This window comes from Triturus cristatus, chromosome 12 (genome assembly GCF_964204655.1).
Source record: "Triturus cristatus chromosome 12, aTriCri1.1, whole genome shotgun sequence".
In the NCBI taxonomy this organism is placed as follows: Eukaryota; Metazoa; Chordata; class Amphibia; order Caudata; family Salamandridae; genus Triturus; species Triturus cristatus.
The window spans coordinates 180,067,146-180,083,895 of record NC_140595.1 but is presented as its reverse complement, the minus strand read 5'-3'; the positions used below and the strand labels follow the sequence as shown (position 1 = coordinate 180,083,895).

The window sequence follows — 16,750 nt, the reverse complement described above, 5'->3', positions numbered from 1 at the left end:
CCTTTGGGGCCGAAGAAGATAGCTCTGGTGAAGAGCCAGGCCTACCCGTCGGAACGGAGGCCATCAAAGTGCGTCATTCTACGGCTCCGGTCAAGGGATCGCCTCCAGGCCTTACCCGAGATCAATCCCAAAGTTCTTCGGGCCCGGCCTCGAACATCCAGCACGAGCCATTATTACCAAAAAAGACTGGTTTCCCTTCAATGAAACCGAAACCAATCGTCGCACCAGTTCCACCGAAAGTGAAACTGGCAGTGGTCGGCTCGAAGCCCTCGAAGACCTCCACTCCTTCGACGCCAGCACAGACCATCGGCTCCGAACGCACTAAGAGGGATTTCGGCGCCGAACTCACTGCAGCGGATGTCGGTACCGTCCCGAAAAGGAAGGCCATCGGTCCCACAAAAGCGCCTCGGCCCCCGGCACCGAAGCAGTCGGCCCCGACCACCAAAGTCAAAATGGCCGCTCCATCGGAGTCTACTTCGAAGGCAGCGAAACGCGTCAAGTCATCGGCTCCGACGACCGCTAATACCTCTCCTCGGATCGATGACCCTGTGGCTCCGAAGCAGTCGACGCCTACCTCTACGGAACCACTCGGCACCAAAGAACCTTCGGCGTTCTCGGTGCGGCAAGTCGCGGCGTCATTGCAACGCATCAGGGAACCGGCAGCCCTCCGGTCCACGTCGGGCCCCGACACGAACAAGGCTCCAAAGGCACCCTCGGCACCAACCAACATCACTTTTGGTTTGCCGCCATCCACGGCGCCGAAGATGTTCGAGAGCCGAACACGTGTCCGCCAGACAAGGTCCCCATCTACTGGACACTCTCCTACTGAGCCTTCACAGTCACAATTCATCGACGCCGACACTGGCGGACTCATGCTCCGAAAACGGAAGGTCACGCCAGAGCAGGCCTTGGACTCTTACAGAATCCCTCTGAAGCAGAAACTGCCAGCAGAGTCGGAACCGGTTCTATATGAACGCTTGCACACGTCCTATCAGGATCCCCAGTCCTTTTCTCCTACGCCCTCCGACACGGACGCAATGGAGGATTACATAGGTGATGATACCACCTACCCTAGGGATATCGATCCTGAAGAGCAGCAGGACCCAGATCAACCTTGGGATGACCCTGCAGACCAGGGTGCCGCACCAGATACCCAGGACACGCAGCTTTACGGCGCAAAAACATCTCCCACAGAGGACACCGCTGCCTTCAATGCCCTCATAGAACGTGCTGCCGCCAATCATGGAGTGCAACTCCACTCTGACACAGTTGAGGACGACTTCTTGGTGGACACTTTCGCCTCCTCCGAGAGAACTGTCAAGACTTTGCCCATGTTGAAAGGTGTTCTGAAACCTGCAAAGGACATTTTCAAGGAAACAACCAGGGCACGGGTGCTAAACCCCAGGATTGAAAAAAAATACAAACCTGCGCCCGGGGACCCTATGTACATTAGAGGTCAGTTACCTCTGGACTCCATGGTGGTTGCTAACGCTCGCAAACGAGCCCACTCGCAAACAGGTGATGCTCCTCCCCCAGACAAGGAGTCCAAAGTGCTGGAGACCTCAGGCAAGAGAATTGCAGCTCAAGCAGCAAACATCTGGCGCATTGCCAATACACAGGCCCTCCTGGCTCGCTATGATCGTTCACACTACGACACGCTAGAGTCACTACTCCAGCATCTGCCAGACGAATACAAAGAGGCAGCGGAGCTCCTCATCAGAGAGGGACAACTTCTTACCAACGCATCCATTAAGTGCGCACTAGATGCTGCCGACACAGCTGCAAGGGCAATTAACACCAGCGTCATGTTACGACGACATGCTTGGTTAAGAATCTCCGGATTCAAACCAGAGATTCCAAACAACATCCTAAATCAGCCAGTCAACCCAGACTACTTATTCGGCCCAGAAGTTGACACCACCTTAGAAAAAATAAAGAAGGACACTAACACTGCGAAGTCAATGGGGGCTCTGCAAACGCAGACATTTCGTAGTGGCTCCTTTCGTCGCCCCGGGAATAGTGGAGCAGCTAGAGGACAGGGGTCACAGCAGCAATACACTAAAGGGGGCACACAGAGTACCTACGATAAAACCAACAGAGGTGGATATCGTGGCTCCAGCACCAAGGGCAGAGGACGCGGTTACGGCAACACCAGGTCCTCACCCAAGAACAAACAGTGACACCCTCTCCCTTCCCCCCCGACCACATAACACCTGTCGGGGGGGAGACTCCAGCGGTTCCTGTCCACGTGGAAAGCAATCACCACGGACATGTGGGTCAGGGATATTATCCAGCACGGTTACTGTCTCGAATTAACCTCCACTCCATCCACAATACCGCCAAAGCATCGTCCTATGTCCGCAGAGCACTTAGCATTATTGCAGCAGGAAGTGCTAAGTATGCTGCAAAAAGGTGCAATAGAGGTCGTGCCCGTCAACCAGCAGGGGACAGGGGTGTACTCCCTGTACTTCCTAATCCCAAAAAAGGACGGGTCGCTCAGACCTATACTAGACCCGAGACCCCTCAACCACTACATTCTGTCAGAGCATTTCCATATGCTCACCATACAGCAGGTTCTCCCGCTGCTCAGCCAGGGAGACTTCCTAGCCGCACTAGACCTCAAAGATGCGTACTTCCACATACCCATCCACCCGTCACACAGGAAATATCTCAGGTTCACTATTCAGGGACAGCACTATCAATTCAAAGTCCTCCCCTTCGGCGTGACAACAGCACCCAGGGTTTTTACCAAGTGCCTAGCTACAGTGGCTGCACATCTACGGCGACGACACATTCACGTCTACCCTTACCTGGACGACTGGCTTGTTCAGGCAAAGTCAGCCCAGCAATGCGCCAGCCACATGTCCCTCACCATTCACCTTCTTCACAGTCTGGGGATTCTCACTAAATTACCCAAAATCACATCTACAACCCGCACACGTACAACAGTACCTGGGCGCGACCATAGACACTCTGGCAGCCACAGCTCCGCCAAATTTAGTGAGGATCAACAGCATGCAACTGCTGATCTCAAAGTTCAAACCTCAACACTCCCTTCCTGCGCGAGTGTTCATGCAGTTGATGGGCATGATGGCCTCCTGCATCTTCATAGACCCGCACGTGAGACTACATATGCGCCCGCTTCAGGAGTGCTTAGCACGTCAATGGAATCAGGCTCATGGGCAATTAAAAGACCTAGTGTTGGTGAGCGGTCGGGCATACAACTCTCTGCATTGGTGGAATCCACAAAACCTTTGCAAGGGCCGACCATTCCAAGAGCCTATTCCACAAATAATACTGACAGCGGACGCCTCTCTCCAGGGATGGGGAGCTCATGTACTCAGTTACACAGTGCAGGGACTATGGACGACACAACAAAAGAAGATGCACATCAACGTTCTGGAACTGATGGTAATCTTCCTCGCCATGAAGGCATTTAACCCCTTCCCCGCTCATGACGGAACCGTTCCGTCATGAGCCACGGTTGCCGTGTGCTCATGACGGAACGGTTCCGTCATGACAATCCTGTTGGCGGCCGCTCCGCCTGCGCGGCGCTGTTTCCCCGCCTGTGCGGGGCGACAACGCAAATGGGCGGAGTCATGACGGAACCGTTCCGTCATGAGCACAGCTCAACTGTGGCTCATGGCGGAGCGGCTCCGTCATGAGCACAGGCCCACCGCGCTGCCCCCCTGCCCCCCCCCAGAGCTGCAGCGGAATGTCCGCAGCAGCGAAGGGGTTACGTACACTTGTGCAACAAAGTCCTGTTGATCCGGACGGACAACATGACTGCCATGTATTACATACAAAAGCAGGGAGGAACACACTCTCCACAGTTGTCTCATCTGGCTTAGAGCATGTGGAAGTGGGCCATTCAGAGGAACATATTCCTCATGGCGGAACACCTCCCCGGCAAGGACAACCAGATGGCGGATCTGCTCAGCAGACACAGCCACCAGATGCACGAGTGGGAGCTACACCCATCAGTACTCCAACCGTACTTCCAACAGTGGGGTCATCCAGAGATAGACCTATTCGCCACAAACAAACTCAAAATGCCAAAGCTTTGCCGCCAGGTTCCCACATCCACAATCGCAGGCCAATGCGATATGGATGAACTGGTCCATCAGATTTGCGTACGATTTTCCCCTAGCGCAATTAATACCGCTGGTGGCACGCAAACTGTGACAGCACTCACTGACACTCATCCTAGTTGCTCCAACGTGGGCGCGCCAGCCATGGTACACCACCTTTCTGGAACTTTCCGTGGTGCCGCATCAAAGGCTGCGGATAAAACCTGCACTCCTAACGCAGAGCCATGGCGAAATTCAGCACCCAGATCCGCAACAGCTTAACCTGGCAATCTGGCTCCTGAAGTCCTAGAGTTTGGCTACCTAAACCTGCCACCTGACTGTATGGAGATCATCAAGGAGGCCAGGAGACCCACTACCAGAGCTTGCTATGCAGCTAAATGGAAGAGGTTTGTCATTTACTGCACCCACAATGACATTAACCCGCTACCCGCATCCATTCAAAACATAATCTGTTACCTCTTACACCTATACCGATGCAATCTGGCATACACCTCAATACGTATCCATTTGACTGCAATAGCAGCCTATCTCCAGAACAGGCAGCACCTCTCTTTATTCAGAGTGCCTGCCATCAAAGCTTTCTTGGAGGGACTTAAACGAGTAATTCCCCCAAGACACCCACCAGCACCAGTGTGGAACCTCAACTTGGTCCGCACCAGACTAATGGGTCCACCCTTCGAACCTCTCCACTCATGTGAGATTCAATTCCTCACCTGGAAAGTAGCTTTCCTAGTAGCAATCACTTCGTTAAGAAGAGTTAGTGAACTCCAGGCACTAACCATTCAAGAGCCATTCATACAGGTTCACGCAAACAGGGTCGTACTACGTACCAACCCCAAATTCATGCCTAAAGTAATATCGCTGTTCCATATGAATCAAACTATTGAACTGCCTGTTTTCTTTCAGAATCCACAAAATGTCGCTGAGAGAATGCTCCATACACTAGATGTAAAAAGGACCCTCATGTACTATATAGACAGAACTAAACACTTTAGGAAGACAAAAAACTTTTCGTTGCCTTTTCTCCACAACACAAGGGCAACGCCATTTCCAAAGCAGGTATAGCCAGATGGATCGTTAAATGTATTCAAATTTGCTATCAAAAGGCTAAACGCACATTAACGGTTCCCCCACGAGCCCACTCAACACGTAAGTTAGGGGCATCCATGGCTTTCCTGGGAAACATTCCTTTACAGGAAATATGTAGAGCAGCCACATGGTCCACTATACATACATTTACCAAACACTACTGTGTAGATGTACACTCAAAACAGCAGGCAGCTGTAGGACAGGCTGTTCTCAAAACTCTTTTTCAGACTGCTGCAGCTGGCACTGGTAGCCGCCGCTAATAGGAGGTACTGCTATGTATTCTATGCACAGATATGAATTCAGCAGCCCACATGCCTCGAACTGAATATGCTACTTACCAGTATGCATCTGTTCTTGGCATGTAGGGCTGCTGACATTCATATCGCCCACCCTCCTCCCCGGCGCCTGTAGCAGCTGCAGCTCTCAGAATTACTGTATAGCATGGTCATCACTTACTGTATCTACTCCATCACTGCCACAATGGCGAAAAACAATCTGAGGATGGAGAGGATGCCCATGCGCACTGTGGTCCAGGGGAGGAGTCGCCTATCTCAGGATACTTCGAAGACTCTTCCAGGACAACAACGTGCAAACATCCGGACCCAACACTAGGCGGCGATCTATGCACAGATATGAATGTCAGCAGCCCTACATGCCAAGAACAGATGCATACTGGTAAGTAGCATATTCATTTCCCGACACCAAAAGGCACCCCTGCACCCGCCGCCCTGCAGCCCCCTGTGCCAGACTCCTGGGTACCTACCTATCCTCCAACTACCCAACTTACCTCTCAAAGTGGTGGTGGCACCTGAAGCATCTTCGTCCCCGAGCTTGCAGCCTTTGTTCAACCTGGAGCTCAAAAGCACCCTGCACCCAGCTGCCTGAGTGGCCCTGGCAGTGTAACTTCTACTGCTACCTACTTCCCTATTTGCCCTGAGCAAGTGACCAGGAGCCCAGCTCCCACAGCCACTTGCTTGCTAGTCAGCAGCCACCAACCAAGCCCCCCCCCCCCCCCCTCCCCCCCTCCTTGCCTTCCGTAGGATAACATTGGGCCTAACTCACTCTGCACCTGGCTGCCCCAGTGCCGCTGAGGGTGTGATAACTGTACCAACCTGACACTGGGAGACCCCTGAGTCTGTGCCCAGAACCTTACCTCTGCCAGTCGAGTACTTACCCAAAAGCCGATAACCCAATTTTCTTCCATAGGGTAACATTGACTGGTTTCTTCTGAAATTTCTTCTAAGTGTGGAGTTTCTAGAATTTAAAATATTCACCTAAAATCACCCGAGTAACGAACACCTAAATACTCACCTGCTATTAGAGATCTCAGTGCTGGATCTTGGTGCCCAGCACTGACCCTGAAAAGTACTCACAACCGTTCTTACCAGTAACCCAATTTTCTTCCATAGGAAACCATTGACTGTTTTTCAGTGAAATTTCTTCTAAGTGTCAATTTCTGCAATCTTTAAATATTCTTTAAGAATCGTATAATATCTGAAAACGTAATTACTTACCTGTTTTGGATAAAGGTCTCAGTACTGAGTCTAGGCACCCAGTACTGGGTTACAAAAGTAACAAACATACTTTATCTGTAACTTGAATTTTCTCCCATAGGGAATCATTGACTGTTTTCTATGAATTTTCTTCTAATTGTCAACTTTTAAAAAAGCAAAATATTGCCTAAAAATCATAACCGTAACAAATTAATTTACTCACTTGTTTCCAAGACTTGTCCCAGGACTGAATCTAGGATCCAGTCCTGGAATTAGAAAAGTAATCCTGAAAGTGATCTATAGCAAATAACTTAAAACTCACATTGTGCTCAATGTATTATTGTGTTTGAAATTGTGTTGCATATTGCAACAACCTTTAACTATTGTCCACAAAAGTCAATTGCATATTGCAAAAGCAATTAACTAAAGCCTCTCATTCAGAGAAATAATATTTTAATACCCATTATTGGTTCTAAAATAAAACAAGCATATATTTTTTCATATAAACCATTGGCCTAGAGTTCAGTTATTGAGTGTGTGAGACCATTTGCTGACTGAGTGTGTACAACAAATGCTTTACACTGTCCTCTGATACTGCCTTACTGCTCGAGCAAGCTACCAGTTTAGAGAGTAAGGTTATATCTAACTTTAACCTCTGCCAAACCTCTGGGGACTGTGGACTCTGTACACACTGTACCTATTTGGGAACAGTATATACAGAGCCACTTTCTCACAACTACACTATTTCTCACACTATACATCTGTCAATATATCCTCTACACCCACTCTCTCATTTATCCCAAACCCCATACCACTACTATGATCCCTAAAATAACCCTTTCTAGACTCCCTTTCTCTACCCCTCCTTGCATCATCTGACACCTCTTACTATATGTATCCCCAAAACAAACCTTTCTAAACTCTTCCCTCCGACTCTTCCCTCTTCACAACCTCTTTTTACTCATCCAAAAGCCGCCTACTACTGCGATGGCCTCCAAAAAAAAAAAAAAAAAAAATCCTTCACTATCCTTTTTGAATCAAAATAAGACTAACATGTTCACTTTCAAATTTCATATTTCACTATACTAATTCTCAATACTAATCCTTTATGGGTTCCGGAGTAGCGTGCTCCACTCCGAAAAAGGAGATTCAACACCCCATCAGGGGTAACCAGCGCTATATAAATGCAAACTTTTTTTCTCTCTTTTACCTCTCCCCAATCCTTCTCAATCCAAATAACTGACCAACATATCCACCACTCAAATTACTTTCATATGTCACTAAACTAATTCAACACCAATCCTTATGGGTTCCAGAGTAGCGTGCTACTCGCCAAAAAAAGCGCTGCAAACGCTATATAAATGCAATCCTCTTTCCCTCTTCTATCCAAATAACTGAATAACATATCCATCACTCACATTACTTTATATTTCACTATGCTACTTTTCAACACTAACCCTTAAGGATTCTGAAGTAGCGTGCTACTCGCCAGAAGAGCTCTTCAATACCCCTTCAAGGTTAACAAGCGCTATATGAATGCAAACCTTTCTCCCCTTCTATCCCTCCGCTATCCTTTTCACTCCAAATAATTGACTAATATCCCCCATTCAAATTAGTTTTACATTTCACCATACTAATTTACCACTAATCCTTATTGGGTTTCCGGAGTGGCGTGCCACTGCATCCTCCCCCCCCCCCCCCCAAAAGGTGTTTCACACCCCATCAGGGATGACAAGCGCTATATAAATAGAAACCTTTTTTACTCTTCTATACTTCTGGATCCAAATAACTGACTAATCTATTACTTTCTTATTTAACGATACTAATTCAACACTAATACTTAATGGGTCCCGGAGTAGCGTACTGCTGGCCGTAAAAGCGCTTCGGCGCCTCGTCAGGGCGTAGTAAGTGCTATATAAATGCAATTGCAATACAATACCAGAGGCTATTCCTATACTCCAGCAATGGTATTAACTTGCCAACCATAGACTCAACAGAAACCAGTCTGCACATTCCAATGAGTTGCAAGGACCGTAACTGTGAGAAAGTGGGTTTCTGTTGCAGTAACCCCCCCTTTTCTTTGCCTAATAGCTGATGCACTTTTCCTTGTTGTGCCCTGGGCTCCTGCCAATCAGGTGCCCAGGGCCTATGTTCCTTCCTTAAAACACACAAACTCCCAATTGGCAAACCCTGGCCACATGTCAGCCCCTGGTAAATGGTACCCTAGGTACCCAGGGAAGGCCTCTAAGGGCTGCAGCACTCATTGTGCCACCCTTAGAGGCCCTGAACCCTTACACACACACACTGCCTTTGCAGGCTGAGTGTCTGGGTGCAGGACAAAACAAAGAGTCGACATGGCACACATCTCTGTGTGCCATGCCCATCACCTACACTGCCAAGGCATATGTCAGCCACCCCTCTGGCTGGGTGCCTTATGCCTATGGTGTGGGCACAGGAGCAGGAGCCCTGTGCCCCTACAGTACCCAGGTCCATTCCTGGGCACTGTAAGTACAGTGCTGCCTTTTACAAGTACATGGTGCTGAGAGCTCGTCAAACACGAACTCCACAGCACCATAATGGCAACACTGAAGACTGGGAAGTTTGGTATCAAACTTCTCAGCACATTAAACCCACACTGATGCCAGTGTGGGATTTAATGTACTAAGCACCCCAGAGGGCATCTTAGAGATGCCCCCTTACAGCTAACCTACAATCCACGTCTGCTCTGAGGCTGCCCAGGCTGCCACACAGCAGACACGTTGCTGGACCCCTGGGTGGGAGAGCCCCTGCTCTCCCGGGCCTGCAACAATGCACATCCTGGGTGAGGTGAGAAATCTCCTCCCCCAGGATGAGCAAAGGGAATCTTCAAAGGCATGCCGCCAGTTGGAGTTTCCCCAGGCCACTGCAACCCCCCACTCTGGCAGGAAGCTTGGCCGGAAACCCCATACAAGGACAGGGGATGTGCCAGCCTGCCCACCCCACCCCTCAGGTGGGGGAGGCGAGGTGAAGCACATCTCCGGGCTCTCGCCATCTTGAAGATGGGAGGCCCTACCCTATCAGGATTAGGCTACTGCCCCCTCCCACAGGAGAGAGGCAGGATAGGGGGTGTACCCACCCCAGGACAAGGACCCATTGGTCCCTGGCCTTCACCTACCTGTAACGCCCCTAAATCTAGTATTTAGGGGCCCCCTGAACCTTCCTTCCCCAGATCCCAGATTTGAAACTACAAGAAGAGCAAGAAGAACAAAGACCTGCCCTGCAGCTGCTAAAAAGAGGAAGACACCAACTGCTTTGGCCCCAGCCCTACCGGCCTGTCGACCCTCGAACCTGCTCCTGCTCCAGCGCGGCATCTCTTGTGGCCAGCAACCTCAAAAACCCCGGAGGACCTGGCTACCTTTGAACTCTAAAGCCCCTGGGACTCCCATGAGTAGAGGCTCTACTCAGAAACCTATCTCTAACCCCTGGCAGCAGCCCGGAACCGCGAACCCAGCACACTCTGCACCAGCCAAGCCTGGCCAGTGCCGGAGTGAACAAAGACCCTGAGGACGACCCCACGGCGACTGTGACCCTGAGTCCGGCACCCAAGAACCCCCCTCGACATTCCGGAAGAAGTCTGCAGCCTCAGAACAGAGTGCCACCCCAACCGCGAACAACAAGAGGGTAAGATTCCCGACATCAAAAGGCACCCCTGCACCCGGCGCCCTGCGGCCCCCTGTGCACAATCCCGGGGTACCCACCTAACCTACAACTACCCAACTTACCTCTCGAAGTGGTGGTGGCATCTGAAGCATCCTCGTCCCCGAGCTTGCAGCCTTTTTCCAAACCGGAACATTCCCATTGAATTCCATTGAGCGCCCGAAGGCTCAAAAGCACCCTGCACCCAGCCGCCCGAGTGGCCCTGGCAGTGCACTCTCTACACTAACCTACGTCCCCACTTGCCCTGAGTAAGTGACCAGGAGCCCAGCTCCCACAGCCCCGTGGCTTGCCAGACAGCAGCCACCAACCAAGGCCCCCCTATCCCTCATAGGATAACATTGGGCCTAACTCTCTCTGCACCCGGCCGTCCTGAAACCGCTGAGGGTGAACCAACTGTACCTACCTGACACTGGGGGACCCCTGAGTCTATGCCCGGAATTTCAACTCTGCCAGTCGGGTACTCACCCTTAAACCGCTAACTTCATTTTCCTCATAGGGTAACATTGACTGGCTTTTTCTTGAAAAATCTTCTAAGTGTGAACTTTTCAAAACTGCAAATATTCACTAAAAATCAGCCAAGTGACAAAAACGAATTTACTCACCTGCTCTTAGGTGAGCTCCCAGTGCTGGATCTTGGTGCCCAGCCCTGACTCTGAAAAGTGTCCACAACTGTACTTACCTCTAACTCATTTTTCTTCCATAGGAAACCATTGTCTGCTTTTCTGTGAAATTTCTTCTAAGTGTCTATTTTTGCAAAATTGAAATATTCTTTTAAAATCGTACCATTTCTGCAAACGAAATTACTTACCTGTTTCTGATAAGGACCCCAGTCCTGGGTCTAGGTACCCAGTCCTGGATTACTAAAGTAACGATAAAGTACTCTACCTGCAATTTGAATTTCTTGCCATAGAGATCCATTGAATGTTTTCTTTGAAATATTTTCTAAGTGCTAACTTTTGAAATAGCTAAATATTATTTAAAAATCATTAGTTATTAAGTCGACTTTCATCACTTGATTCTGAGTACTGCCCCAGAGCTGGATCTAGGAGCCAGACCTGGGATTTCAAAAGTAATCTGAAAAGTAATTTATTACAAGATAACCTGAATATTACCATTGAGCTCAATGCATTGTTATGTTTAGGAAATATGATTGTTTATTGCAACCAACTGTGACTGTTTACAAAAATCCATTGCTTATTGCAAAAGTATTTATATTCAATCTCTCATTCTGAGAAAAGTATATTTTTATTCCCTTTGTGGTTCTAAAAATAAAACAAGCATATATTTTATATATATAAACCATTGGCCTAGAGTTCAGTTATTGAGTGTGTGAAACCATTTGCTGACTGAGTGTGTACAATAAATGCTTTACACTGTCCTCAGGTACTGCCTTACTGCTCGACCAAGCTACCACTTTTGAGAGTAAGGTCATACCTAACTTTGACCTCTATCAGCCTCTGGGGGACTGTGGACTCTGTACACCCTGTACCCATTAGGGAACAGTATATACAGAGCCACTTTCTCACAGTAACTTCCTGTAATTCATAATAAACAACACACTACCAATTCAAAGTACTACCCTTTGGCATAGAATTGGCTCCCACAGTAATCGCAAAGTTCCTGGTAGCTGTTCATCTGAGAAGTAAATGAATACATGTGTACCCCTACTTCGACTGCCTGGTGAGAGCAAGTTCCGCACACAATTGCAGAGACCACAAAAAAAGTGATGATGACACTTCACTTGAAGAATTAGCATACGACCCACCCGCCTCCCAGGAAATGAGACGAGTGTAAACACATTTTAAGGCGTACAACCAGGGAAAGCCCAAGGGACATTAAATATACAAACATCGCCCCAAATAAAGAAGAATCTTAAGATAGCGACCACGTGTTGGGACATCTGGGGAGTTTGTCTGTCCTTGTCTGTCCTCAAAGGAGGCTGGACGACGCACTAAATGATGGGGACAGTCCACTAAGGACACCAAAAAAGGGGAAGGAAGGACTACTATTCAAATGGAGGGTCCCGAAATCAAACAGTAGATAGTGGAATCATCGCAGCATGTGAATCCAGAGAAGTCTACAAGCTGCAAAACTACTACAGGTAAGTAACCATTTTGTCGCTGTTTATATAGTGTTGCAAATGAGTACTATTTTACTCCATCTGAAACGGCACTAGTTAGCTTAAAGATTGGTCACTGCAATCTGTGTATTTTAGCGCTATATCAGTCAGCTGTGTCAGTTTACATGTATTTGCAGTCTATTTCAGCCCCTGGCAGCGGAATCTGGAGTGATGGAAAGGACAAAAGTGATGGCACCCAAGCTCACACATGGAATGTAGAAGTCTTAATTGATGTTGTGAAAGAATTGGTGAGTTTTTATTCTTAGCCTAGAAATCTTGTGCAATTGTTTTTAAGCGAGTAGATAATGCTGCTTTATGGTAAATGTCGCCTGCACTGCCTGTGGAGTGCACCATTATCCTTCAAAAGATACTTATTGAGTTCATGAGCTTGGACTATACCTCTGTGTAAGACACTGACATCTTATTAACCTTCCAAAGAGGTTAGCTCTGCATACGCCTCCAAGTGAGGGTCTTTATTGTTTACAGGTTTTCTTCCGAGAATCCTTTCGAGCCACAAGATCTACTGTGACAAACACTATATATGCCATGGGTTTTCCTCAATAGATGTACACTGAGGAGGCTCAGACTTCCTGTTTCCAATAAGCTAGATTTTAACATGGACGCATTGGAAAAGCCGGTCTCTCACCATTTTCTTCAGCACTTAGTCACTGGGCATCCTTTGATGGCCCATGAACCAAGCATGATGCCTTGGACACATAGCCCTCCCTCTGCCATTTGAGAGCCACATGTCTCCAGAGAATGCGGACCTGTAAGAGGTGATTGAACGGATATCCTATTAACTTTGCTCTCAGTCAAGCTCCTAAAACCTTTGGGCAGTCACCGCTCTTAAGTGCTGGATCTCTCCCTCCCCCCCCCCCCCCCCCCCCCCCCCCCGAAGACCCTAAGAGAAAGGCAGCTGATAAATCAGAAGTTAATCCAACAGGCATCCTCCTAACCCCTGGAACTCTTTGGGGAAGAGGATTCCTTTCCTCTTGTCTTGTCTAGCAGCCTTAGGTTTAACAAGGAGTGTAAAACATATGCTGATACACACAATGATTAATAAATGACAAAATGACTCGTGATCCACACTAATTTATAAAAATAGCAAGAATCGGTATATTCTTGGCATGTAGGGCTGCTGACATTCATATCTGTGCATAGATCGCCGCCTAGTGTTGGGTCCGGATGATTGCACATTGTTGTCCTGGAAGAGTCTTCGAAGTATCACGAGATAGGTGGCTCCTCCCCTGGACTACAGTGCGCATGGGCATCCTCTCCATCCTTAGATTGTTTTTTTCCGCCATTGGGTTCGGATGTAACTATCTTAGCTCAACTTAGGAATACTTAGTTTTAGGCCAAAAGGCCTTTAGTTTTCGTCGGTACAGTTACCGTTCGGTGTCGACTACTAGCTTTAGTGCTCCACACCCTCTTCCAACTTTCAGACCGGTTTGGTCCAAACTTCGAAGCTCGATCGACGATGGAATCTAGGACTCCATTCAAGAGGTGTCCGTTATGCCACGCGAAGTACCCACATATCGACGTCTACCCAGTCTGTAATAAATGTCTCTCGCCGGATCACGACGAATCGAAATGCATGGCCTGTGCACGGTTCCGATCTAAGAAGACTCTGCGGAATCGACGGGCAGCGAGGCTCGAAGCGCAGCAAGCAGCGCCTGCTCCCACCAACATATTCAGCACCGAGGACGCCGAGAGCATGGAAGAAGTAGTCTCTAGCCCCGCTTCAGAACATGATTCCCGATCGGACGACGACGATGAGGTGATCTTTTGACGTGAAGAAACAGTCGATGAGGTAGGAGACTTCGACGAGGCCTACGGGGCCAAAGAAGACAGCTCTCCTGAAGAGCTAGGCCAATCCGTCGAAACGGAGGCCGAAACTGTACGTCGTCATCAGGCTCCGGTCGAGGGATTGCCTTCGGGCCTTACCCAAGATCAAATACATGGTTCCTCGGCCCCACCTTCCGGTCCGGCCTCAAACACTCTGCAAGAGCCACTATTACCGAAGACGACCGGGTTATTAGACCCAAAACCATCTATCGCTCCAGTCCCTTCAAAAACGAAAGTGAAACTGGTGGTGGTCGGATCGAAGGCGTCAACCATCCACTGCCCCGACGCCGAAAAAAGTCGTCGGCTCCGACAGCGTACAAAGACTTCGGCGCCGAGCTCACCGCAGCGGATGCGGTCGATACACGGAAAAAGCACGCCCTCGGGCACCACAAGGCACCGAGACCTTCGGCGCCGACATCGAAGGCCGTAACCTCCGCAGTCAAAATGGCCGCCCCGGCTACGTCAACGCCTAGAGCACCGCTGCCGACTAAGTCCTCGACTACGTCGACTGTCGATACATCCCTTCAGACCAGTGACCCCCTTCCGACAAAAAAGTCAGGGCTGGCCTCGACGTCTACTACCAAGGTGCCCATCAAACCACCATCTGCGTTCGCTGTGCAGCAGGTCTCTGCATCTTTAAAACGCATCCGTGACCGGGCAACCCTCCACTCTATCTCGGGTCCCGACACAACCTCCCCTTGTAGAGTGCACTCGGAGCCCACCAACATCACGTTTGGGCTGCCACCGCCATCGGCACCGAAGCTATTTCAAATTCGGACACTTGTCCTCCACACACAGTCCACCACCTCTGGCCTTACAGAAGAAGTCTCTTCGGGGCCACAATTTATCGACGCCGACACTGGCAGGTTAATGCTCCACAAGCGCAAAATAACGCCAGTCAGGGAAGAGGAGCTATACAAAATTCCTCTTAAACGCAAGCTGCCAGCTGAGCAGGAACCAGTGCTACAAGAAAACTTCCATCCCTTCCATTCAGATCTGCAGTCCTTTTCTCCTACCCCTTCCGAATCGGACGCAATAGAGGACTATGGCGGGGAGGATACCATCTACCCTGGGGACGTAGATCCTGATGAACAACTACAAGACCCGGATCAGGCGTGGGATGATCCCACAGACCAAAGTGTCGCGCCACATACTCAAGATGCGCAACTCTATAACGTAAAAACGTCTCCTACAGAGGACACGGCTGCATTTAATGCCCTCATCGAACGGGCTGCTGCTCATGGGGTGGAGCTCCATTCTGACGCCATTGAAGAAGACTTCCTGCTTGACACTTTCGCATCTTCAGAAAGAACTGACCAAAACTCTGCCCTTGTTAAAGGGGGTTCTCAAACCTGCCAAAGACATTTTCAAGGACACCACAAGAGCCCGAGTGTTGAATCCCAGGATTGAAAAGAAATACAAGCCTGCACCCGGTGACCCTAAATACATTAGGGGTCAGTTGCCATTAGACTCCATGGTGGTTGCCAATGCTCGCAAGAGAGCCCACTCACAAACGACTGGTGATGCTCCTCCCCCAGACAAGGAGTCAAAAGTACTAGAAACATCGGGCAAACGCATTGCAGCGCAAGCAGCGAACATCCTGCGCATTGCCAATACACAGGCACTCCTGGCACGTTATGACAGGTCACATTACGACACGCTGGAGTCACTGCTCCAACATCTACCAGAGGAGTATAAAGAGTCAGCGGAACTCCTCATTAGAGAAGGACAACTCCTCACTAATGCATCCATAAAATACGCCCTTGACGCAGCTGACACAGCGGCTAGGGCAATAAACACAAGCGTCATGCTGCGACGCCATGCCTGGTTACGCATCTCAGGCTTCAAACCCGAGATCCAAAACAATATTCTGAACTTACCAGTTAACACAGAATTCTTATTTGGCCCAGACGTTGACACTACCCTAGAAAAAATAAAGAAAGACACGGACACTGCGAAATCAATGGGGGTCTGCAAACGCAGCAATTTCGTAGTGGCTCCTTTCGTCGCACCGGAAATAGGGGAACAACAAGGGGTCAGGGGTCACAACAGCAGTATGCTAAAAGTGGCGCTCAAAGCACCTATGACAAAAACAGGGGTGGATATCATGGATCCAGCACCAAGGGCAGGGGACGTGGCTATGGCAACACCAGGTCCTCTCCAAAGAACAAACGGTGCCGCCCTCTCCTTACCCCCCGACCACAACACCTGCGACCCCTAAACCTATATATTCTGTCGGAGCATTTCCATATGCTCACCCTCCAGCAGGTTCTCCCACTACTCAGTTGGATTTCCTAGCTACGCTAGACCTGAAGGATGCATACTTCCACATACCCATACACCCTTCACACAGGAAATACCTCAGATTCACTATTCAAGGGAATCACTATCAGTTCAAAGTTCTCCCCTTCGGAGTA

General features: G+C 49.2%; 1 protein-coding gene across 10 annotated transcripts in view; it reads left to right on the top strand.

Moving 5' to 3' along the window:
• CNOT1 (CCR4-NOT transcription complex subunit 1) overlaps positions 1-16,750 on the top strand; it is a 1,579,387-nt gene that overhangs the window by 292,102 nt on the left and 1,270,535 nt on the right. For all 10 annotated transcript variants that reach the window (XM_085638198.1, XM_085638193.1, XM_085638201.1 and 7 more), the window contains exon 10: positions 12,626-12,736. In XM_085638198.1, the coding sequence (XP_085494324.1) occupies positions 12,626-12,736 (111 nt within the window). The remainder of the gene's footprint in view (positions 1-12,625; positions 12,737-16,750) is intronic.